This window comes from Manacus candei, unplaced genomic scaffold, assembly GCF_025592945.1.
Source record: "Manacus candei isolate 608988 ecotype Guabito, Panama unplaced genomic scaffold, ASM2559294v1 h1tg000043l, whole genome shotgun sequence".
NCBI lineage: Eukaryota > Metazoa > Chordata > Aves > Passeriformes > Pipridae > Manacus > Manacus candei.
The window spans coordinates 5,032,357-5,056,349 of record NW_026138091.1 but is presented as its reverse complement, the minus strand read 5'-3'; the positions used below and the strand labels follow the sequence as shown (position 1 = coordinate 5,056,349).

Below are 23,993 nucleotides of genomic sequence, written 5' to 3'. Positions count from 1 at the left end.
AGTCTAGTTTCAAGAGGAAGTCTTAAAAATTTTTGGTGGCAACAAAAACACAGTAATTGTTTGGGGGTAACTGAGGAAGGAAGGAGGAAGATGAGCCCTGAAACCCAAAACTCTGTTTACACAAAGCTATTGTGTAAGGCAGTGAAATAGTACAAGTGGTACAGATGTGCAGCAGTGCCTTTTTCTTTGTACTCCGGCCAGGAAACCAAAAGACAGGTGGACTCAGCAGAGCCTGCAGTACTGCCATGGTAATTGCCTTGAAGAAAAACTGGGAAGTGAATGAGGTCTCCTTGCAAGTTATCACTTCTGAAATCTTCATGATTTTCATGAGGTTGGAGATCTTGCTCCTTGCTCAGTCTTGTCAGGTTAAAGAGGGTTTTCTTTCCGCTGATATTCTTCTGAAATGGCCTGATAGAAATTGGTAATTGTGGCAGTATCAGGATCCTTCTGAGAAGGTAAACTTGGATATTTTTGTCTTTTTCCTGGGATCAGCTGTCATTCTGACTTTTTCCCAAAGACATTTTCTGTTCAAGCAGGTTGCATTAATTTCCTGACTTTTTGTTACTGCATAATTTACTTTCTAATGGATTCCATGATAAAACTGCATTTCTTAGGCTCTGCAATAATGTGATCCAAAATGGCTGTTCAAAGTCCTTTTACTTTTTATTTTTTATCAAGAATTTTCTTTCCCTTTCTCCCATTTGCACTTTGCCCTTATTTATTTTTTATTAACCTTTTTATACTAAACTTTTTCTGTATTTGTTCTTCTGTTACCTGTACGGGGTATTCATGTGATCCTAATCTCAAAGTAACTTGGCAAACTTTACCTTGTTGTGATTTTGTTTCTTTTTTTTTCCCTGCCCCTCTGTTGGCCTTGGTGAGAGATGGCAATTGTAACTTTTAAGTTTTATTTTCAAACTAAGAAATTGAAGATTCTCCAACATTGATCAAGAAAATGTATTTAAGAGAAGAAATTTGAATCAGTGAATCACGAACTAGGGCTGCTAGCTTGCAAATGTGTTGTTTATAGATGTTAGGAAGTTCATACCATGTTCCTTAAGTTCAGTTTAAGTTGTGGAGGTTAAAAACTAAGAAACTTTCTTGGGTTTGCTTTCAGCAACATACTTTTTACCAGGCTGTTTGTTCAACCACTGCATTGCATAGCTGATAAATGCTCAAAATAGTGTTGGACATGAATTATATAAGAAAATCTCAGAATTTTTTTTTTAGGAACCTACTTGGAAAACATGATTTTCTAGGGAGTAGTCTAGGTTCTGTTGGCTTTTATGACACTGATACTGCGATGGTAGTATTGCAGAAATTTTACCTGTATGAGCTCTTTAACTAGAATTAATACTTTTAATTCTATAATTAATAGTTTAACTCTTTTAAGAAGATAGCTTGGTAGTCTGTGCCAGTGTGAAAGGAAGAAACCCTGTTGATTCCAATTAATTGCAGGAAAAATGAAACATCTTGGGATGTCATGTTCCTTTGGTGATGTCGTGTGGTTCTGCTGTGTCACACTAGAACGTGGCAAAGGCCTGCTAATGCCATACAGTGTGCAGGGATGCCGTTGGATGGCTGAAGTTCGTTTTCTGAACGCAGATATGTGTCAAGGCTACAAGAGGTAATCATTCATTCAGTATGGGATAGACTACTCTTGCTGTTAAACCATAGGTAAATCTGAAAAGGGAGAAAACTGAATTAAAGTGGTGTTAGCTCTCTTTTCAAGCAGGGGTTACGTTTACTAAATACAAAGCCAGCTCTAACTTATGGCCTCTCTCCAGTTTAGCACTACAGTTTGTGTGCTGGCTTTATAACACCACCTCAGGACGCAAGAGTCAGACTGCTAGTGCTAATTTGGTGACCTCTGCGAGTAGTCATAACAGTGTTAGAATACTGTCTTTCCAGGCTATGAAAAAGCTGAATCCTGCAGTATCAAGTGGGGAATGGTGATCGGTGGTTCAGTTTTGGCTTACAAACGTAGCTGGCAGCTAAGCTCATTTATAGATCTGCTTTGTAAGATGATTTGAAATTCATGAGCAAAAAGGATCCCATTTACCCTGTTGCTTTAATTCCTTACAGGGCATGTTTGTTTTGACACTCATTAGTAATGTAAATGTGCATCTGCAATATTGAGGGGACAGTCTGAAGCAAGATTTTTTTTCAAGGAAAGTGAGATAATTGTTTTCCTGATATCACTTCTTTCAGTAGGTCATAGACCTCTTAGATTTGATATGACTCTGGGATTTGACCTTGGCCTTTTCTCATTCAAGTAAATGGCTTTTCTCTTGCCATGTGGCTGTTTTGGGAAGTTCTTTTCTTTTTTTCTGTTTCGTTTCACTTGCACACTAGAGGTTTCATCTTTGATGCAGGTTTTTTCTATTATTTCTGTTGAAATGAGTATTTAAAACATTTTGCATTTTAGAATCAATAAATTCCTATTTGTCAAAGGAAGGTCAGAGCTCCTGATTAGCTCTTCTGCCTGTGTGTGGTAGAGTAGTCCTTGCTGATGTTATCAATGGGTTGAGAAACCTGATGGAAGGTCAACCTAGTTACAGTGTTAAACTCAATCTTTTCTTTTTTTCTTCTTGTGAGGTACACTGAGGTGTCTGAAATGCATATGCTTGGTCTCAGACTCTCCACGATCTAAAGAAATCTCTTGGTGGAATCACTACCTCTCTGTATACTTATATTCCATGTTACCCATACAGGAGCATAATTTAGAGCTCCTGTCTGTTCAGCAAGCAGGTATTACTGAACACTGACCATGTTCTGTGTGCCATTTTTACACCTTGAGCTGTATTTAACGATTCTTCCCTGTGTAGAGTAGCTGATACTACTACACAAATCTAACTACAGATGGCTGGAAACTTCCTGGCATCCTCTTTTAATGTTGGGAAATGATCAGTTTAGCATTGTAGCATTGGTTTTTAGTCAATACTATTTCTCTGTCTCCCATCCTTCACTTTGCATTTAGATACCACTGAAAAGGAGGCAATGGATTTAAATGCAGATATACATAAGGCACTACACAGAAGTGTTGGGAGAATTAATCATGGCAGGTTTTTTGGGGATGTGACTGTTGGTTACAGGACCATAGAGTGAAGCTCAGGAGCCAGGTGATCAGAGGCTCATGGCTGGAGTAAAGGAAGGAATGACTGCCAAAGAGCAACTGCCGGATTAGGAGACTGGCGTTCATATTGCTCCTTTGGGGCCTGCAGCTGGGCATTAGGGACAGGCTAGGCCAGAATGGACAAAGAAACAGAAGTCAGTGGAAGAGCTGACAATTTTTAGACAACTCCTCCTCTGCTGAAACAGATCCCAGTGCAAGCACAATGCCAATGACCTGGAAAGTACATTTGGAAAGAAAGAATGAAGTTGTACAGGGCAGCAAAATGTACTAGCTCTTCCATGCACCTGGATCACGAACATTCATTACTATCATCTTCCTGGTGTGCTTCCTTCTTCTCCCAGCACTGAATTACTTGTTCTTTCCTTCTTCTTATTTAACCGTTCATGCAAAGTGGAGAGATTAAGAAGGACTAATATATATTGCTGTTGTCATCACTTTGCAACAGAGCTAATCTCTGGACTGTGGGATGCCCATTTGAAAGGCCTTATCCTTGTTTGATTCATAGCTGTATTCCTTGATTCAGAAGAGCCTGTCTCTGACCTTGGTCAAAATAAAAGATTCTCGGTTTTGTGGTACAGGAAAGACACTTTGTATATGACCTCTGGCCTCATGTTAGTAATAAAGGTATGAAGGCTAGGCAATTTGAACAGGAAAACAGGTGGGTAAAATAAGGAGAAGGTGATGGAATAATTTTCCCAAGGACTATATAAGTAAAAGGAGAGGTGTTTGTGGTTCAGGGTGGGAGTGTCCTGCATTCAGACACGAAGAATGAAAAGATGAGTCTCCAACAAGTTTGAGGAAGGCTGCTAAGGAAAGCCAGGCTCTTTTATACTCAAACTGGTTTTGCAAAGTGCTGTGCTGCTGCTTCACAACTTGCCATATTAACAATTTTTCTGAGGCAAGTTGGTGTGCTGCACCTATTGAATCTGTTCTTCTCTAGTGTGTGGCAGACAGGTTTATATACAATGTCAATATATTGAGATCTATCAGTAGCACACCTGCAAGTTGCTATCCCTCCGTGAAAGGCAGTAAAAATTAAGCCTGCAGCAGCAATAACTAAACAGTACCTAGATTAATCAGTGATCACAAAGCAATTCAGGAAATGTTCATTAGCAATGTAAATTTATGTATTGACAGACACATGAGGAAATTCCTGTGCAAGGTGGTGGATATTTAGGTGCTGCTTCTTGTTAAGTCCTTTTCTAAACACTGAAGGAACTGTATCAGTCAGAGACATCAGAAAACAACTGAAGATACATTATGATATGACTTTTTACTGTACAAGCTAGTACAGTGAGAAGACAACAAACACAACAAAGGCAGTCACTGCTCCTCTGCTCAATGGCAGCGATTAACCTTTTGTGTTCTCCCATGCTGCCACAGAGCTGAAGGGACAGGGTTGGTGTCAGACACGGGGCTGAGCCACACAGCTCTGCGTGTGTGGGCTGATCCATTTTATCTTGCACAGAAGTGGAACAGAGCCACATGTAGTGCAAGCAGGAATGTCAAGGTCCTTATCTTGTTTCCTCTGTGACTGGGCACACCTGTATTTGCGGAAGGCTTGCTGGAGAGGTGTGGAGCCTGCAGAGGAGGACTGCTTGGTTGGGTTTTTTAGAGATCTCTGGTTGACTTTCTGTGAAAGTTGTCATGAAGTGCGGAAACTTTATAATCATAAAATCTGTTTATAGCCTTCAGTTACCAAGCAACAAAGGGCAAAGTACTGAACCTTTCTATTTGTTAATACATTTAACATGGTAGTGGGCTGGGTTTTTTTTGAGTAGGAGAAAAGGAAACCACCAAACATTTCTAAAGCTTTATTTGTGCTTTCTTTAAACTCAGATGGTGGATATTTAAATTGAGTGTTTCAGAAATTCACTTGCAGTACTAATCCAGAAAGTGGATCTGAGACAATGTCTGAGCTTCAGCGCAACAAACTGTTTTGACCCCAGTGTAAAGGAGTTGGAAATTATCTTCTAAACCTCTTTTCCCAGTTGCAGATTGGAGTCCTTCATCCTCCTGCTGTAGTAGTTCACTGAAGCCTTAATGCCATACATGCACTGCTGTTTGCCTGGTGCTGCCCTGTCATCTGCATCTGCCCCTGCATTTCTCATCATCCTTTTTCCCAGAGTGACTAAACCAGGAGTGAAACCCACCTGTTAGATATAAGGCAGGATGGATTTGATTTTCCTTTGTGTAGGAGTATGGGCAGCATTAATTAGTATGAAACATGATTCCCTCTGAATTTCTGTCTTCTTTAATTTTAGGGCAAGATGTCCATGGAGCCTGGGAGAATCCCATGGTGGATACAAGCATGTTGGAAGAATTCATTAGTAGTGACATAGAGTTTGGTACCTTGTAAGTATTATAGCAACAGATACTTCCCCTCCTTAGCCACATCTCTGAAATTGTTTTGATTAGTGCCATGATTAAATCTGAGTTTCAAGAGGATTGTGGCTCTCTTGATACTGTTTCTTGAAGCTCTGTAAGAAGATTTGGAAAAAATGAAGTACAGACAGTAATAGAAATACGGTTGTCTTGTTCAACAGAACGAATGATAAAAGTCTGAGTTGATTCAAAACTGTTAAGCTAATTGTGGCATTAAATACAAAGCTGTTACTTTAACATCCCTGTAAATGCCAGTTTACTGTTTGTGAACAGAATAAGTGATAAAAGTGAGACTAGTGTATAAATACACTGAGAGAATAATGGAAATCTCCCAGTTTGCGGGAAGCAGAGCTACTGTTTTCATCCTGATACTTAATTCAGGACAGAAACTGTCCATTAATCTCTTTTGAGACTAAGAGATTCAAAGAGGCATAGTGCAGAGGTTTATGGTCAAGAGTGGAAAGATTATGATCTATCAAAGACTTAAAACCCAAATCTTTCATCTAGACAATGGTCAGATGACTGTTGTGAATGTACTAATGGACTGACACTTGCATTTGCCAAGAAGCAGAGCAAGAGGAGATGTTTTAAAAATAATTAAATGAGATTTTTCATTCTAGACACACTCAGCAGTACACATGTTTACTTACAGTGGGCTAAATAGGCTTATGCCTGTGCTAAATCATGAATAATGAATTTATTCTCTCTGCCCAAGCTATAAAAATAAAGAATGAAGAGGAGTTTATGTGTAAATATCCATAACCTTTATTTTTAGAGTCACTAAACATGTTTTAGGTTAACTGGATTATTGAACTCCTGTCTGACAATTTTAAAATGTTATTATTTGACTTTTATACACAAAATATAGCAGAGCTATGAATGTGTATATATATGCTATTATGTAGCTTAGGTAAGTGAGATATTATAGTTACAGAGCTACAAAGTATTTACATGCAAGAAAACCATTTGTAAAGCTGTTATAGGTTTGAAGGCTGAACAGAAGTTTACACTAATAGTACAGTCATACTTTGTTATTTCTGGGATTAAGAACATTTTCTGAATTGTTAGATCTCTACAAGTCAAATTGTTAAGTATTTGTCTCTATTACAGACTGTTTGTGCATAAACAGAATAGAATCTCATAAGGGAACTTGCCAAAACATGTCAAAGGAGAAAAATACTAAAAACCTTCATATATACATATAAAATGCACATCTCCATATTGGCATGTACAATACTGAATGGAGAGTGCAATGAAAAGGGTGCTGTTACCACCACAGTCTTGGGGACACCTGGAAATTTCCATTAAAGGTCATCTTGCATCAGACAGACCATCAGCGTTACATTTATTGTTCTCTTGCATCACATGTGAAGTACCATGTGATTTCCTCATCTTTTCCTACAGTAATAACTTCCTCTTCATCAGCGAAAGGAGCAAAAGGGTTGCTGTGTCCTTTCCTAAGTAGGTATTTAATTGATACACTGTGGCTGTAATACACAATAATTTAAACTACAGATTATTTTTTTTCCTCAAAAAAGCACAGTATCAGTTTCAGTAAAGTTCTAACTTGGAGACATATCCCGACTACTGCTGTACTTCATAAATACTTTCTTTCTCCTAGAAAGTGTCTGTATTTTACTGAAACATTAACTTAAAGCAGAAATCAAGCACCTAAGACAGCATTTGAAACCAGAACAGGAAGTCTGTGGAAGTGAAGTTTTAGACTTTTATAAGTGTACTTTTTTTAAATTTTAAAAGGCACAATTGGAATTCAGTATCTCTGGATCAAGTATCCCATAGGAAAAAAGAATTACATGTTTACTAACTCTATTCAAAGTTGAAAACAAGGTTTAGAGTGTAGTCATGGTATTTAAAAGCACCAGAAAATCTATTTTGAAGGAAATAAAAGAATATTCTAACAAGGAATTTTAAAATTAATTTTTAAAGAGGAATCATGTAGTTGAAGCTAACCCGAAATGCAGGGTTGTGGATGTGATGTGTTAGAAAACCACTAGAAATACCATTATGACATATGCAAGCATGTGTCAAAAGTAATAGACTGTAACCAAAAATGCAACTGCCTCTCTCTGATGTCATCCAAACTCAGGAATACAAAACCTGAAGTAGAAACAGTAGGACAAAAATTGGGTGATACAAATTTTTCACTGATGCTTGAAAATATTTGCTATGTATGTGGGAACATGTGTTTTATGAATATGAGTGTTCTCTTTAAGGAATTTTATTTTTTTCAGCTTTTACCAGAACACTGGGCCTTAGCCAAGGAGGTGTGTCTCAGTAAATTTCTGTCACCCTTCCTTTGCTTTAGCATTTTTAGCCTAACATGCATCTTGAGCACTTGCCTTTCAGGCACTTCAAAGCAGTGTTTGAGCTGACATTTCATAGAAATACCTGAAAGAGTTGAGAACCCAGTCCATTTCTTGAACCTCCATCTATTTCTAATGTAACACAGGAATCCTCTGTAGTTTTTTAAATGTCAGCAAGATGGCATAGGATTTTCTCTACCTTAAGCTGCTATGAAGGCACCACTGTTGACTGAAAAACTTGAAATAAATATGTGTGACAGACCTGTGCCCTCAGCTGACTGAAGACAGAACCACTGGTTCGCTCTACTGGTCTGCTGTTGGGCTTAGGATGCTCCTGTTTTCATTGCAGAAGGAATGAAGTGGTTTTGCTACACACTGTGGGAACCTCTGCTTGTTGCTAGACCAGTGGACTTGGTCTAGTTTAAACTATGGTGTAGTTCCAGGTCTCACTTTAAGAAAGAAATCCTTTACCAATGTCTAATAAGAGAAACATTGTAAAAGCAAAATAAAGTATCACAAGGACATATGATACAATATAATCAAGCATATATACCAGAGAGTAAATAATCAAGAACCTTTCAAATCTCAGGCAGGTGAGTGGACTGTTGGAGACAGATCTCTCACCTTTAGTCTAGGAGAATGGGCCTTAAATCCCTTGTGAGGGATATTCAGAGTTACTGGTAGCCTGGAGGTAGCTGAAGAACTGCTTATGGGGAGGAAGGAGGATTGAAGTCAGCAGGCTGTGAAGGTGGGGTTTGGGGAAGAACAGGTAAGGATGGGGCCTCCTGGCATGGCAGGGAGGTGGGAGGGCCATAGGAGATGGTCTGATGAAGCATAAGTGATGTTGAAGCATAAGATGGTGGGCAGTGCTTTCTGAAGACTCTTGTCAGAAGCCTGGTGGTCACCCATCTGCTTTCAGCATTGGCTGTTGTCATCCTCCACGTCTTGCTCCAGTAGAAATTAAAATCTCTTTTTCATCCCTAGGCAAAGCCAGCTGCCAGACTCCCCACCGGACTCTGGATCAGAACCATGTTCTCCACCACAGCTACAGAGTAGGTGACGTGAATTCAGTTTCCCCCAAGCTTGTACCAAGGTCTCCAGCTCCTCTCCCATGTTCTTATTTTCTTGTCCATTTATTTCCTGCAGCCCCATGGTATGATACGACATGGCCCAGTGGGCTGCAGCCTCCGCTCCCATGCCCATCTGCTGTGGCACCCAGCAAGCTTCCCTGCAGGTTCATGGAGGCTTACTCTGACCCCAGTGCCACTGGGCATCCTTGCACCATCTCCCAAGGCTGCAGTCTGAAGATGGAAAATCCTGTGACTCCTTGGAATCATTCTACATCCTCCAGCTGTTTGGGTTTTAATTATTCATACTTTCAACCTAATGCATCTCATATTTCTGGGTAAATGATAAAACTTTTATGCAAAGGATGAGACAGATACGAAAAAAAGTAGGGCTGGTAGAAGACATGGTTTAAGACTGGTTGTAAATCCCTGTGGGTATAGGGTTTTCCACAGGATGGCAGTGTTTAGACATTTTTGAGGTGCTTGTGGTTGAGGGTTCTTTAAAACATCTTGATTGCAGTTCGAATTGGAAGTAGGAATGGATTTCAATTTTTAAAACATTAGAAGGCTAAGGAGGGTTCGACGTGTGCTTTATAACTGGATGATAGAAATACTCATGTGTTTTGCAGTACCCATTTTAGGGATTTGTCCATAAGTATCTTGTAAGTATTCTAGCAAGTGACATAAGAGAAAAGAAAAAGTCATACCTATGGAAGCAAGTGAAATGGTATTCATATAACATCTGCCATATTAACTCACCTGTATGTTTTGGATGCCTAATTATTTAAAATACACCAGTATTTTAACATTAACTGTTAAAATACACTTACCAGTGCAGGCATACAACCATGATACCCAGTAAGAATGCATTGACATGGAGAAACCTTAGTTTGAGTTCCTACTGGCCCTGACTGAGACTTGGAATTTGGCTTGTTTTTATCCCCCATCCAGAAGGAATGATCTGTTAGGATATTCTAGTTTACATTCTTTAGTATCAAAACTTTGGAATAAGTTTTTTTTCCTTTTGCACAAGGATGCATTTTTTGAAATCTCACTCCCTGGGGAAGGGGAAGACTGTTACCTGCTACTGGTGTTTTCTGGTGTACAAGAACAAAAATGCATTCGTGCTCAGTGCAGTACAATTATTCAAGATAAAAGCTGTGATTTTAATGCAGATGCCAGGAAACAGTAAGTCCTGCCACTTATGCACTGTGTATATTTTTTAAAAGAGATCAATTTATTTATTCATATGAAATAATAAATAAATAAATTGTGTTTTGGAAGGAAAAAATGGGATAATTCAGTTTTAAAAAGCCAGTAATAATTTCCTCCCCTTAGCAAATCAGAATTTGGATGACAATGTAGTTAAAACAGGATCATAAATACATGGGTGTTCTCTTGTTATGATTCTGTAATATCTGTATTTAAACTTATAAAGAAGTAATACAACGTGTTTTTAAAAAAGTATTTCTGCAGAATCAGGCAAAAAAAGGAAGCTTTCCCAATTACTGGGTGATGTCACTGATTCTCCACTGCAGTCTCAGGACTCCAGACAAGGTAAGAAATTCGTGAAGATGAAATTTAACGTTTTATGCCATAGACAATTGAATACTTTTAAGAGCATAGCTCCTGCTGGCTCTGAAAAGGTAGTGGTATTACTGGTCTGTACTCCACTACCAGGTTTGGAGGAATTTACCTTTTCAGTGATTTGGAAAACCAGGACCTATTTATATTTGGTGGAGAAGCATTAGAGGTTCATGTTTCCTGAGGATTCTCTGGACAGAGTATTCTGCCCTTTTCTATGCGTGAGTGAACCTGAAATACATAGATGATACCGTACTCTGCTGACTTTGCCTGTCACTAAATTGACTGGGCAAAGAAACCATTTTGGGTCAGCTTTACAAGGAATTAATGTGGTAAATGACTAAAGAGATTTCAGTTTCCCTTTATCACCTCCACTCCATATTTTTTCCATGAAGTGTATCCATGCACAAACTGGGTGAAAGCTGTATGTTCTTTCCCACCTCTTCCCCAAATTAATTTGGTTCATTGTTTTATCAAGATAAGAATGCTAAATTTATAGCAATTGATACACAAAGGCTTATCAGGCATGTACAGAAATGAATCAGCTTCTGTGAAGTGTGAAGCTCTCTACAAATGAACAGTTTGTAATGAACAGTTTATCTGAGGAATTTTCACCCATGTCTGTTAGTGAAAATTTTGAGAGTTGCTTGTTATTCCTTCAGAGTAAGTTATTTTTCAGCATTAAATCGATCTTTTAGAATACTTTTAATGAGTAGCAACTGGATTTAGCAGGTTACTTTTCCTTTGGCATCTATTATTTGATCAGTGTTTCTTGATTGTGACTAGTCCTCTCAGTCAACCACTGCTGGAAAGAGAAGACAAACAGACACTTCTGTATCTAAAATTGCTATTGCTGTTTTTAATGCTTAAAGACATAGCTTTGAAATAGGCTTTCTTTAGGTGTCACTGTTAATAAAATCTCACATGTGCATTGGAAAAAGAACACAGACATTGGTAAAAGTGGCTTGGGGATCATGTAGAAATAAGGTGTAAATTTCTTTACTGTGGCATTTTATGTATATCTCTCTCTATATATATATCTATATATATCTTTACTTGGCTGTGTGTCAGAAGCAAGGACTTGCAAAAGAAGCTTGGGCTTGAAATGATTCTATAGGCTCTATCTTACTATGCTATTGCTGGCTGTGGGTAAATCTTAGTTTATATGCTCAATGACATATTTTGTCCTATCCTTACTGCACTCTATTTATCTGTCTCTCTTATCACATTCTCCTCTGTCTTCATAAAATGTAAGTATCAGAGAATTGTGGTTAACCCTGTCTATCTCAGAAATTTATAATTTATAGTATCATAGCAGTAACCAGATCAACCAGAGGTAGTGGTGAATGTGCTTGCTATTGGAAAACTGTGCTTCCTGCTGTATGTTCTTCAGTTTAAATCTGTAGTAGAGAGAATGAGAAACAAATGTAATTATTTTGCTTAATTGGTTCTTGCAGTGTTGCAGATGTACAGTAAAATGCTTAGCTTTCCTTTTTCCCCCTCCCCAAAGGAGAGAATAAAAAATAGGAAGTGCTACTTCTAATAATATTTTGCAAATATTGCAATATTTCCTAGTAATATTTTGCAAATCAGGAAAGCTGAAAAATTTATTTTCTAGAGCAATCTTCTGGAATGACTGCAAAGGACAATCAGATTAAAATATCTATGCAATGCATTTATGATTTATATGTATGTGTATATATGTAAATATATTTATAAAAATGTTTATGTAGGACTTTCGGCTAGTTCCAAAAGTGATAACTGAATTGTCACTATGTCTCTACAGCAACTCTTAAGGACTGTGCTGCTGAACTGCAAGAATATGACAGTGATGGACAGAATGCAGCTTTGGAAAAATGCTGTCAAGCTCTAACATGGCAACCATATCAAACGTCTCAGTGGAACAGCTTGTTTAACTCTAATTACGAAAAATTGTAAGCACTGATGTTTGCATCTGAAAACGTGGTTCCTTGTGGTTTTTTCTTTTTTTTTTCCCTGTTATCATAGTTTTGTAGGAATAAACAATACATTTGGCATCCTTTGTTCTTACTGGACATAAGATCAGAGAAGCAAATATAACAGGCATGATGAAGTATGACCTTGCAGATGTATCAGATAAGTAGATCTTTAAACACTGGTTGAAATTCATGGCAGGTTTTCTGATTTCCCTTCTGGGATTTAGGGACTAAAGAAAAGTGAGTTAAAATACCAGTTAACTTTTTGTTTATTTTGTCAAGCTCATTGGGGCAAGTAATTACCAAGCATTTGGCACCTTTCCTTCTAGAGGCCTAAAACATTAAAGAAAAATGGAATTAGAAGATAACTGTATTACTTCTGAGCTCATATAACCTAAGTCTTAAAAACTATAGACACCTATGTATGGCATGCAACTGTTTTAGTTAAAGGTTTAGAGTTTTCCTGTGTAAATCAAACTGTAAATATTTTTCTTTTTTTGGCCACATGATCTGGGAAAGGTCATTCCAAGTTCACTTTACATCCCTGATTTTCTTCATTCTAATATTTAGTGAATGAACCCTTTTAACAAATTAAGCCTTTTCTACAGCATCTGGTTAGTTCTTCAGGATTGGTACACAAAATTTGTCACTGTCTCCACAGGAATTATATTGCATAGTAAATTTTAATGTTCCTCTAGCCTAGCCTGCCGAAAACTCTCATGGGAGTTGAGGTTGTATCAGTGTCATTAGTGGACACTGATGTTCCCTGTTTGCACACTGTGATGGGAGCAGAACACATTTTACTGTGTGAGGTCAACAGCAGTGCCATTGTTCCAAGATGCACTGTAATTACAACACATTGCACAGATTTTTTGAGTAGTGGTCCTGTATTCTGTTAGCCTCAAAAGACTCATGTGCTTATCATTATTCATTGTAGATGGATTGATCCTATGCCTTCAAACTGCTGTGCCTTCTTTAGGGGCATTTCTCAGGTTAATCATTATTTTCCATTTTATTCATACAGTATTTTAACCTTTTGGTAATTTAATTTTCACAACAAAAATGCTATTAGCTAAGGTGGATTCATTAGAAAAGGTTACTCTGCCGTTAGTTATGCCCTGCATTTTGTCTGATGGCACTGTCTTGGCCCCTTGCCCCATATCGGTGAGGCTCTGTTCCAAAGATGTTGTCTGAAGACTTAAATTCTGAATAGAAAAAGGAATTCGAAGCATATTTCCAACAGGGGATGCTTGTGTGACAGGGATATCCCTTGCTACCTAAAAGTTATTTACTGTAAGACTCACCATTCTTTGTGCACTAAGAACAAATTATGTGTTTGCTCTTAATTACTGTAAATGACATACTCAGAAAATTATAACACAGAATTGCTCTTTGGGAGTCATTGTTCCAAACACTTCAACTTGGAGCCATGGAAATGTTTAATTTTTGCTTCTCAAACTGTTTGTCTGCATGCAAGCAAATAGTCTGAAATTGCTTTAAGAATATGAGTTAATGAACTTGCTACACACCTAAATCTGAAAAATTACTCCTTTCCCTACTATGAAGTACATACATTTCCTACATCAATAAAAAAATTACCCACTGTAGGAAGGAACTGGAGAAGTTTTACTTCCTTAATAACAATGGTTTGAGTAGATGGTGGACACTTCATTATAATTTTAAATATGAAGTAACATACGACTTAGTAGTTTTGAAATAGTTCCCTTTTTCCCTTGTCCCAGATAGTCAGGGATTGTTTGAAAGGGGAACTTTGTTCATAATTTATAAAAACATAATAAAGTCTGTATGTTTCTTATGAAGTCTGTACCTTTTGCTTTTTCCAACAAATAATATGCAAATGAAAGGAAGAGTTATGAAAAGCCATCTTCACTAATTGAGTTAATGAGAGGTTCTCAGTAGCATAAGACAAGATCATCATTATCAAACTTTCATTAGCAAGAAAACTCAGAGCCTTTATAAAGTAACCTTGCCATGTAGTCCTGTTATTTCAGGATTATCCATCACTTAAATCAAAGCACCGGAAACATTGTGGGATGGTGAGTTCACTGTCTCTTCTAGAAGGATCTTTTGATACCTTTCCTTGTTTACTGTGAGTCATAAGGACAGAGTACTCTTGCTCTTTGAGTGACAAATTAACCCTTTGAATAAATAAAATAGGCTTGAGTAGGAAGGCCAACATATAAAGGAGAGTTTTTTAGTCATCTGGCCAGAGGGTCAGTACCGATACTTTCCTTTGGCTTGAGTAAAGCCTTATTTGAATCCCAGTAGCTTCTGCAGAAGAGCCTGGTGTGGGAATCTGTGAACAAAATGAGGAGTCTTGCTGGCTCATTAGCACTGACTGCAGACTGTTGCTTATAGCAGTGTTACAATGAATGATTAAATATGCTAAAAGATTTTGTTGAGATTTTAGATGCATAGACTTCCTTTATATCAGATTTGTAAGTGAGGATTGTGTAAGCCTCTCCACCTCTGGTTTGCAAACATTTCATGTGTCAGATTAGAATTAAAGGACGCATTATATGCATTTTCATTTTTACACCTATGAGAGGCTATGAAGAAAATTCTGGTAGAACTGGTGATTGTAAGGATGTGTTTCAGCTCCCATTTTGCCTCTAAAAATCAGATGGATTTTCAGACCACATAAAAAAATAGAAACTCGAGATGTGACTCAAATATGTCGGTACTTAAAGTTGCTATTCTTTCTTCTTGTTTTTGTAGACCTGCTGTAGGATATCACATTGTCACAGATAAAGGATTTAATTTTTCAACAGCAGATGATGCCTTTGTGTGCCAGAAGAAGAATCATTTCCAAATCACAGTCCATATTAGAATCACTGGACATCCAAAATATGTCAAAACTCAGCTGGGGGGAAAACCAATAGAAAAGTTTTACTTGAAAGCTTATGGAATTAAGGTGAGTGTTTATCCTCTTTGAGATTATTACTTTTAGTTATCCATATAATGAGGTAAAAGACTGTTTTCTGAGTAATTTTTGACCAAGATCTGACAAAGGAGAACTCTTTCATGCTACTAGTGTCTCCTATGTGGAACAGAATTTCCAGTATGGGTCCACAAACCTGCATATACGAAAGTAGTAAGAAATTGTAATGTCTGAAAGATTTTACCAGTTTTTTTTTTTACTTACTACCAACATTCAGTAAAAAAATTCATGTAGTTGTTTTTCACGGCAGTTACTCCCAGTTTTGCTTAATTCATTCTAACGCAGAGGAAATTAGCGAATATTTCTGTCATCTGTTCCCATCTGAAGCAAAGTGCTGTTTGGCACCATTCCAGAAAGGTACAGAAATAGATGTTAAAATAACGTATGGAACATGGAACTACCTTACGTAGGTTTAGTTCTCGTGCTGAATATCTGCATTTATGCTTTGGCATAGAATGAGCCAATAACAGCCCAGATTCAGAAAGCAATTTTTCTTTTGCAAATTATGCATGACTTTACTTTTTTTTTTTTCCCTTTCAAATTACATACACAGAAAGACTTGGATCTTCAGACTAACTGTCAATTATCAATCAATCCTGAGTCAGTTCCTGTATTAATTTCTATGTAGTTCCATTAGAAACAAGAGAGATTTCACCATTTCTGACAAAATTTGCCTATTAATTTCTATTTCCATTTTTATGTGTTTGAAAATTTAATATTCTTGTAATTTTTGAAAATTATTTTTCCTTTATAGGTGGAAGCTCCAAATCAAACAATTACTATTGAACAGTCTCAGTCAGATCGAAGCAAAAAAACTTTCCATCCTGTTAAGTAAGAATTTTGAGGAAATTATTCCATTTTATTTCAGTATGTGGTCGGTTTGAAATGTGAAATAGTTGTTTCTTGAAAACTTATAGTAGCTCTAAGCCAGTTTTCTGATTTTTATCCAAATTCAATTCTGGGTACAGAGATAGGGTACAACATATACCTGGTTGCCCTTCAGTAAGAAAAATTTTCAGCAGCTTTACAAATGTGTTAAGTATGTCTATCAAAAATGTTTATATTCAGCTAGCACACTCTTGTATGCTGCTTAGAGCTATATGGCAGATGCGTTTTGAATCTTAAAAAATGTCAGTAACGTTCCTGTCCTACAGGGGCATGAGATATATTTGCACTGCTTTTAAGGGGGAATGGCTCTGCTAGAAACATTCATGCAGCATCGTCCTGGAATTCTACCATTCTTCAGCATCTTAACTCACTGGCAAAATCAATGTTTATTCTTCTGGCATAAGCGTCTTCTGTTGGAGCTGTTCTGTTCTCTATAAATAATTAAATCAGCCTTATAACACAAAGAGATAAAACAGTGTCAAGTTAGACAGGACAGTGCTGGGATAAAGGCTGCCCTATAATATTAGTGAAACTCAACTTTGAGCTTGGGAGAAGAGCTCGATTTTCGCTCAATTATCACTATCATGACATTTTTCTTCCTTTTGCTTACTGACAAATATGTATGTAAATTGTTTCATATGTGACTGTTTGGTGGACTGTAGTTTTATCCATGCAAACTCTTTATTTGTATTATTTATCACTTAACAGGAGCAGCACCACTATGTATTTTATACTTCCAGATACACAAATTAGGTGCAGATGAGAAAAAGGACAAGGAGTAAAATCTATTAATTTTAATGTGGAAAGTCAGGTCCAATAATAAGCAAGCAGCCATTAACCTTGGCAAACAGTAAATAGCCATCATATGGAACACATACATTTATTTCATTCAAGACAAACAGACCAAGAAACACAAAACTCTTAGTAATAAGAACAGTTTGCCACTGCTAGTGCTTCATCTTATCTCCTAGATGTAGTCACTCTTTTTAATGTTTTTAGAAACCAAACTGCTTTTTTACTGGGGTTCCTCTCTTTTTTTCATTTGTCAGTTTTTCTTAGACCTGTTTTAATAAGTTTGAGGAAATCTGGCTTGAGCAGGTAGATGTCCAAATGCTTACCTCCATGATCTTGTCTCCTTTTCTATTTTAGAGTTGATCTGCCAGGGGACCAGGTGACTAAAGTAACGCTGGGAAGGCTGCACTTCAGTGAAACAACAGCAAATAATATGAGAAAAAAGGGGAAACCTAATCCTGATCAGAGGTATTGCTGTAGCTAGTTGATCTGTGTGTTGGAAGTGGAAAAGAGAAGGTCTGCTTTAGAATGAAGCTAATGGTTATGAAAAATCTCAGTATTATAAAATTTTGTTTCAAATTCTGTGCTACTTGGTATCTGCTTAAAGGCCTCATTCTCTAGAGTTACAGAATTATTGAGAATAAAAGACCCCCAAACCTCATCCTCATGGTTAGAGATCGTTTCAGGAAATCATAGGCAGAATAATGGGTGACAAAGTCAGGAGGCCAAAAAATGATCATTTTCTTCTGAGGAAAGAAAGGTTTTCCTCCTTGAATCTTCATTACTTAAATTTGTCAAAATTACTGTAACTTTGTTAATTTTCAGTGATTGTGGGGATTGTAAGAGCATTATTTCTTGAGAGTGAAAAAAAACCTTTTTATTTTCTATTATAACATACACACTTTAAAAAACATTCTGACTCTCTTTTTATGTATCTATAATAACAGCTGTATTTAAAACAATTTTTTTTTCTGTGAGAAGGCATTACTTTAATTATTGTCTTCAATAAATCAATTTCAAATTAGATATTTCATGCTGGTAGTTGGACTGTATGCTGTCTCTCAGGACCAACTTTACCTACTATCTGCAAATGTCTCTGAAAAGATCATTGTGAGGGTAGGTATAAATTTATATTGCTTTCATATAAAAGTATTAACTGTTTTCCTATTCACAGGAGATTTTGAGGGGGCATGATTATTGGGTATAAAATTACCACTGACTCAAAAAGATCGAGGGAAAAAAATTAAAATTGTATGTTGTATGAGTATTTTATTTTTTAATTATCAGAGTTTAAAAATGTTAAAAGTAGAGCTATAGAAGAATTTAAAAAGAAAGCTTGTTTTGTGTTCCAATACAAAATATGTTGATTTTTCCAGATTTTTTTTTTATTTGAGGTGAAACAATTTCCTGCACTTGCCAGGAATCTGGTAAATGCTTTCATTGGCTAGAGGCTTCATTTTCAAAGGAGGATAAGGAAGAAAAATATAAGGAAAGAAGGCCAACTAGCTCTAGGCAGATTAAGACGCACAGCTGTCCCTTTCCAGTGTGCTTCCAGAGAGTCCCACCTCTTAATTTGGTGGTAGTAATATAAGTTTCAGATTAGAAACAGGAAGAATTAGTCTCTTTTCCTCATAACCATTACTTTTCAGTCCCCTGATCCACATAAAGTTTTCCTTTTAGTACTCAGCTTTAGTCTACAGTTAGACCTGGAAAAGAGAAAAAATGCAAAGCTGGGGTGTAACGGGAGCAATGGAAGATCAGGGTTAGGAGAGAGAGAAAGCACAGATCCCCAGCATGAGTGGGATTGCTAGGGGACTGCCAAGGAAGGGTGGGGGCTGCTGAAAGCTTTCAGTCCCAGCCCCTTTTTCATGTGATCAGTAACTGGTGTTAACATTTGAACTGGGCATGGTCTAGGGGTTTGGTTATTTCTAGGGTGAATATTACGCTTAGGGCTTAGAAAGCTGGGAAATGTGTAGGTGCCATGTGGTGGGCTGCAAAGGATGGAGAGGGCCTCTGGAAGATCACATTTCAGTGAACTTTTTCTTGTGGATCAGTTGAGAAGCTGCTTCTTTTTGTGTTGGCTTTTTCTAGTCCTTGGGTTATAGAGTGGAATAGGTTAAGCATTTTGTTCTAGAGTCAAGTAAGACCAAGAGCTCTAGTGTATTAAGTGGGGCTAGGAAGGGGCTCCTAAAGAAAGGTGAGGGCTGTCAAAAGCTATTAGTCCTTGCATCAGTTTTTGCAGGCCATTACTTGGCCCATCATCTCCCTAGGCTTATGATTATGGCCTGGTTTAGCATTTGGGTTTGGAGAGAGCGAAAGGGCAAATTTCCAGCATGTGGGGTGTTGCACAGGGATTTCCAAAGGAAGAAGAGGGCTTTCAGATGGTTTCAGTCCTAGCTCCTTTTTTGTCTCAGCATTCTCTTGTGCCATGAACCCTCTATCTGCAGTTATGGTTAGGTTTTTGGAGGGCAATAAGGCTGAGAACTCCTTTCTGGGCAGAGTTGTGAAAGGACTTTGAAAGCAGTGTCTGGAGTTCAGCAGTTCTCTACCCTGCTGAGAAGTTTTATCATCCTGGCCATTGCTTTGGGTTCTTTTTATTTCAGGAAACTGAAACACTGTGTTTGCATCATTCCTACATATATAGTTTTTTTCCTTTTTTTTGTCCATTAATTTCCACAATACTGCTTTCATCCGAATTTCTCTTTCTGGATCTACAGTGTCACAGATATCACCTCTTTACTAATTTGAGAAAGCTGTTCCATTTTCACATTTGACTCATTCTTTTTGCCTTACAAGATAAATATTTTTAAGTAAGATTTAGAAATTTACATTTTCCTGTCATTTTTAATATTAGGTTCTTTTGAAATTTCAAGGAAGAGGGCTCCTTCAATGTGTGTGAGACAGTTTTTTAATAGGAATCCATGGGATGAGATTTTGCAAACATGGCAAAGGAAAAAGAAGGCAGAAAAGCAGGAAGATCAAGTGGCTGTGATCTGAGGTGGTGAAAATATCAACAGGAAGGCTAGAAAGAAAGAAAAGTAATTTTCCAGATGTCTAACAGGGCTTCAGTGGAGGGTAAAGTGAGTCAGCTCTGCCTTAAAGTGGCAAAGCTGTACAAATGCACTGTAAAAGAAAGCAACTCATGTTCTGGCCCTTTATACACTAAAACACAACAAAACTATCAGCTGAGTACTGGTTGTCAGGCATATCAGATCATGCTCTGATTGTGACAAACAGTGGTGAGTTCACAGCATTATGCCTTGTAGATGGCAAAGCCTTGTGAAAGCCTCCCTTCTTTAAATGACTGCAAACTTTTTATCATGATCATACTTTTGTTCAGACTCAGATTTTAAAGCCTGAATTCAAAGTTAAAAAAAAAATCAAAACCAACCCAAAACTAATTATGGAAATCAAATGCCCTTTCTAGTTATACACATTCTGTTGTTTTATTGGTGTTCTTTGAAAGACCCCATTTCCTTAACATTAAATTTCTAATATGAGTAAATTTAGAACATTACAGGGGATTTTATAAACCACATGTATTTAATATCTATCTTGTTTGCTATTTTCTGATTTCCAGTCTCAGCTAAATTTACTGGTAAATAAAGAATGGTTATGTGGCATAAGGTCAAAAATAAAATTTGGAAAGCTTTGGATATTGACAATTTTGCTTAAGGTGATAATAAAGTAGAATGCAAAGGAAAAAGCAATGAGGCCAATGCTGTGTGAGCAGAAACACTTAAAAGTAACTTCACTCTGTTTTTTAATGTTGGTGTGTTAGAAAAGCTCTTGAATACAATTTGAATATTAAAGATTTGGCATTTCATTTTCCCTGAATTTCTAATGGAATAAGCAATAGTACATCCATGCTATACTATATCTGTAAACACAAATTTTTCTTCCAGGCATCTAATCCAGGGCAGTTTGAGAATGACAGTGATGTACTGTGGCAGCGAGGACACGTTCCAGAGACGATAGTCTATCATGGTCGAGTAGGAATTAACACAGATGCACCAGACGAAGCACTGGTTGTCTGTGGAAATGCAAAAGTTATGGGCAGAGTCATGCATCCATCTGACAGCCGAGCAAAACAGAATATCCGGGAGGTGAGGACTGTGGAGTATTTAGGGCATTTATGTTTGCACCACAGCACATGTGTGGATGATTGTTCTGACACGTGAAGCAGATTCTTTATCCTGGGTGTGCTGAAATGCTGGCCTAAAGAAATCAGATGTACCACTGTGCTCTGTAGAACCACTGCCTATGGTCTTGGGAAGAGGCTGTGCGTGGAAGCTGGGAGTTGTCAAACTGAAGGGTAACTGGCAATACAACTACAAACAGCACTTTGATAATGGGGAGGGGGAAGATTGTCCATATTTTTCAATGTGAAGATCAGCCAAATGATTGTGTCAGGCTAGTGGCTATCTCAGTGATGTCCTAGATGCCATTCTTAGTGTTTCAACATATAAGTCTTGGTTTTGTCCAACTAGGTCGATACAAATGAGCAGTTGAGAAGAATAACACAAATGAGGCTGGTGGAATATGACTACAAACCTGAATTTGCATCTGTTATGGGAATAAAAGATACCCATGAAACAGGTATTCAGTCCGCTGTGTTCCCATTTTTCATTAGTGTCCATCCACTGTGCCATAGTGCCTTTTAACACCCCGCTATTTCATCCTCATTTCCTATGACACTGCAATTGCATACTTTGCTGTGTATCTCTTGTGATATAAAAATGCCAAAATCAAGTATTTCTGGTAATTTTACAACTTCTGTTTCAACTTTTTAAAGATAGGAGGTTATTTTCCCATAGGTTTAATGAGAATGAAGTACGTGATTACAAACAATTTTGTTCTTATTGCAGAATAATAAAAATTCTGAAGGTTTCTGGGTTTTTTTCTGTGGAACGGAGAAAAAAAAGTGAAATCCTGGATTTTTCTACCAGAGAGAAATTCTAGATCATCTTTGGCTCTGCCTTTAACTTTTAGGATGGTCAACAGAAAGCATATAATCATACTCAATGGCAGGCCACTGTGCTTCCTGACTTAAGTTTTTGTAATCTCGTGAACAGGAATAATAGCCCAGGAAGTGAAGGAGCTTTTACCTGAAGCTGTTAGAGAAGTTGGAGATGTTGCTTGTGATGATGGAGAAAAAATAGAAAATTTCCTCATGGTTGACAAGGTATGGTCTTGAAGAAAAAAACTTGATTACAATACTACATAAACACACAATAAAAGAGAAAAGGAAAAAACCCAAGTTTTCTGAATAAAAGTGGAGAGTGATTTCATAGCATTAGTTCAACAGGTGGGACTCCAAAATATTTTTTTGTGTTTAAGTGTTTCAGTTAATAAAGCGTTCCAGAAGTGAGCATTCTTCTTCCAGAAGAATGATGGCATTCTATTTGTTATATAAAAACTTCCATACTCTAATCCTGATATAACCTCTACATAGCAAATACAAATGCTACCTCTGTGTGCACGTTTTTTTGGCAATCTGAAGTCCTTATTATAGCTTCAAAATCATATACTATGAAATGTTTATGGCACACAAAGCAATTACCATGCTCATAGGTTGGAAACAATGCCTTAGTCACACAGGACTGCAGACAGTGCTTGTCCAGAACAGAGCGGCCCCTCTGTTGAGTGCTGGTTCACTGCAGGCCAAGGACCACTTCCCAGCTTTTCCCCACTTACAGCTGATAGTGAGAAGAGGGAAGTTTTAAAAATTGGTAACCTTATCTTGTCTGGATGATATCATGAACACAATCCTGCATTAATTGTCATAATGCATTCTTTCATTATTCTCTAGAAAACACAAGTTTACACCACCAAACTTGGAGAAAATACCTATTAAAAATTTTGTATTTCACTAGTCTTCTTTTGACAGTCTACAAATAAATTAAATTCATAGCTTAAAGCTTCTAGGTTGTATTCCATATAAAAGAAGCATGAATAAGATAACCTTGAATAAAGTTGTGGAAAGAGCACTTTCCGGAGATACTATTGAAAAGGAGACTTAGAAAATTGCTGAATTTGGTCAAGGTTCCAACAATTTCTAGATGGTCAGAGAAGAGCAGTGCTGTCAGATCATGACACTAAGTTAATTTTGCTCTTTAGCCCTTCCTGTTACACTGTGTGACAGCTGCAGCATCATTTGCAGTTTTAAACCCCCGCAAAATTGCTTTGGGGTACTCAGTTTGTTTTTTTTTCTGACAAAATATTAGGTTGGATAATTGAGCTTTTGATTTATATCTCTTTTTTTCTGAAATATCACACAAAATATCATCTCAAACAGTGCCTCACAGCGCTGCTGTTTGGGCCTATCATGTTCCCTTTCTCCTCTGTACCTTGGGTCTCCTAGATAATGCTTGCCAGGATGTCTTCCAGGGATGTGACCTAGCAAATGAAGAGAGCCTACTTTCTACTTCACACCTGCAGAGTGTTATTCTGCTGTGTATGTGGCCCAAGCAGGAATGGGTTGTTACAGCAGTGGCTTATTTGCTGCTTAGCATTTTCTTGACTACTTGTCCAGAGCTGGAATTACTTGACAAACACTTCAGTGTTTTATTATGGTTCGGTCCTCTTTCTCCTGACACCTGTGGCACAGCATGTGAATGTCAATTCTGTGACCTTTGGGGTGACAGGGGCAGGAGAGATCTGTGTCTAACACTTTAAGAGGTATATTGAATTCAGAGATTTGGAACATCTGTTGTCCAGGTTGAACATCTGATTTAAATTTCCGGAGCTCCGAACTCCAGAATAGCTGAACACCTTGAGTAGCAAATGGATAGTGCCCCATATCTTTGCTTTCAGTTTGACAGGTGATGAGGCCTTGAACTTTATTATCTTGTATTCCAGGTTTAGTTCCAGATAAGCGGGATATTGGCTACTGTTGTT

The 23,993-nt window shown here is 37.5% G+C and overlaps 1 protein-coding gene across 4 annotated transcripts in view; it reads left to right on the top strand.

Moving 5' to 3' along the window:
• Positions 1-23,993, top strand: part of MYRFL (myelin regulatory factor like) — a 40,755-nt gene that overhangs the window by 765 nt on the left and 15,997 nt on the right. For 2 of the 4 annotated variants that reach the window (XM_051795967.1, XM_051795966.1), the window contains exons 2-13: positions 5,401-5,491; positions 8,830-8,897; positions 8,992-9,250; positions 10,378-10,469; positions 12,283-12,430; positions 15,191-15,386; positions 16,168-16,244; positions 17,451-17,561; positions 18,119-18,209; positions 20,999-21,199; positions 21,584-21,692; positions 22,169-22,278. In XM_051795967.1, coding sequence (XP_051651927.1) covers positions 5,401-5,491; positions 8,830-8,897; positions 8,992-9,250; positions 10,378-10,469; positions 12,283-12,430; positions 15,191-15,386; positions 16,168-16,244; positions 17,451-17,561; positions 18,119-18,209; positions 20,999-21,199; positions 21,584-21,692; positions 22,169-22,278 — 1,553 coding nt within the window. Of the gene's footprint in view, positions 1-11; positions 332-1,438; positions 1,628-5,400; positions 5,492-8,829; positions 8,898-8,991; positions 9,251-10,377; positions 10,470-12,282; positions 12,431-15,190; positions 15,387-16,167; positions 16,245-17,450; positions 17,562-18,118; positions 18,210-20,998; positions 21,200-21,583; positions 21,693-22,168; positions 22,279-23,993 lie in introns of those variants that run through there. The other 2 variants (XM_051795968.1, XM_051795969.1) reach the window with 2 other exon arrangements.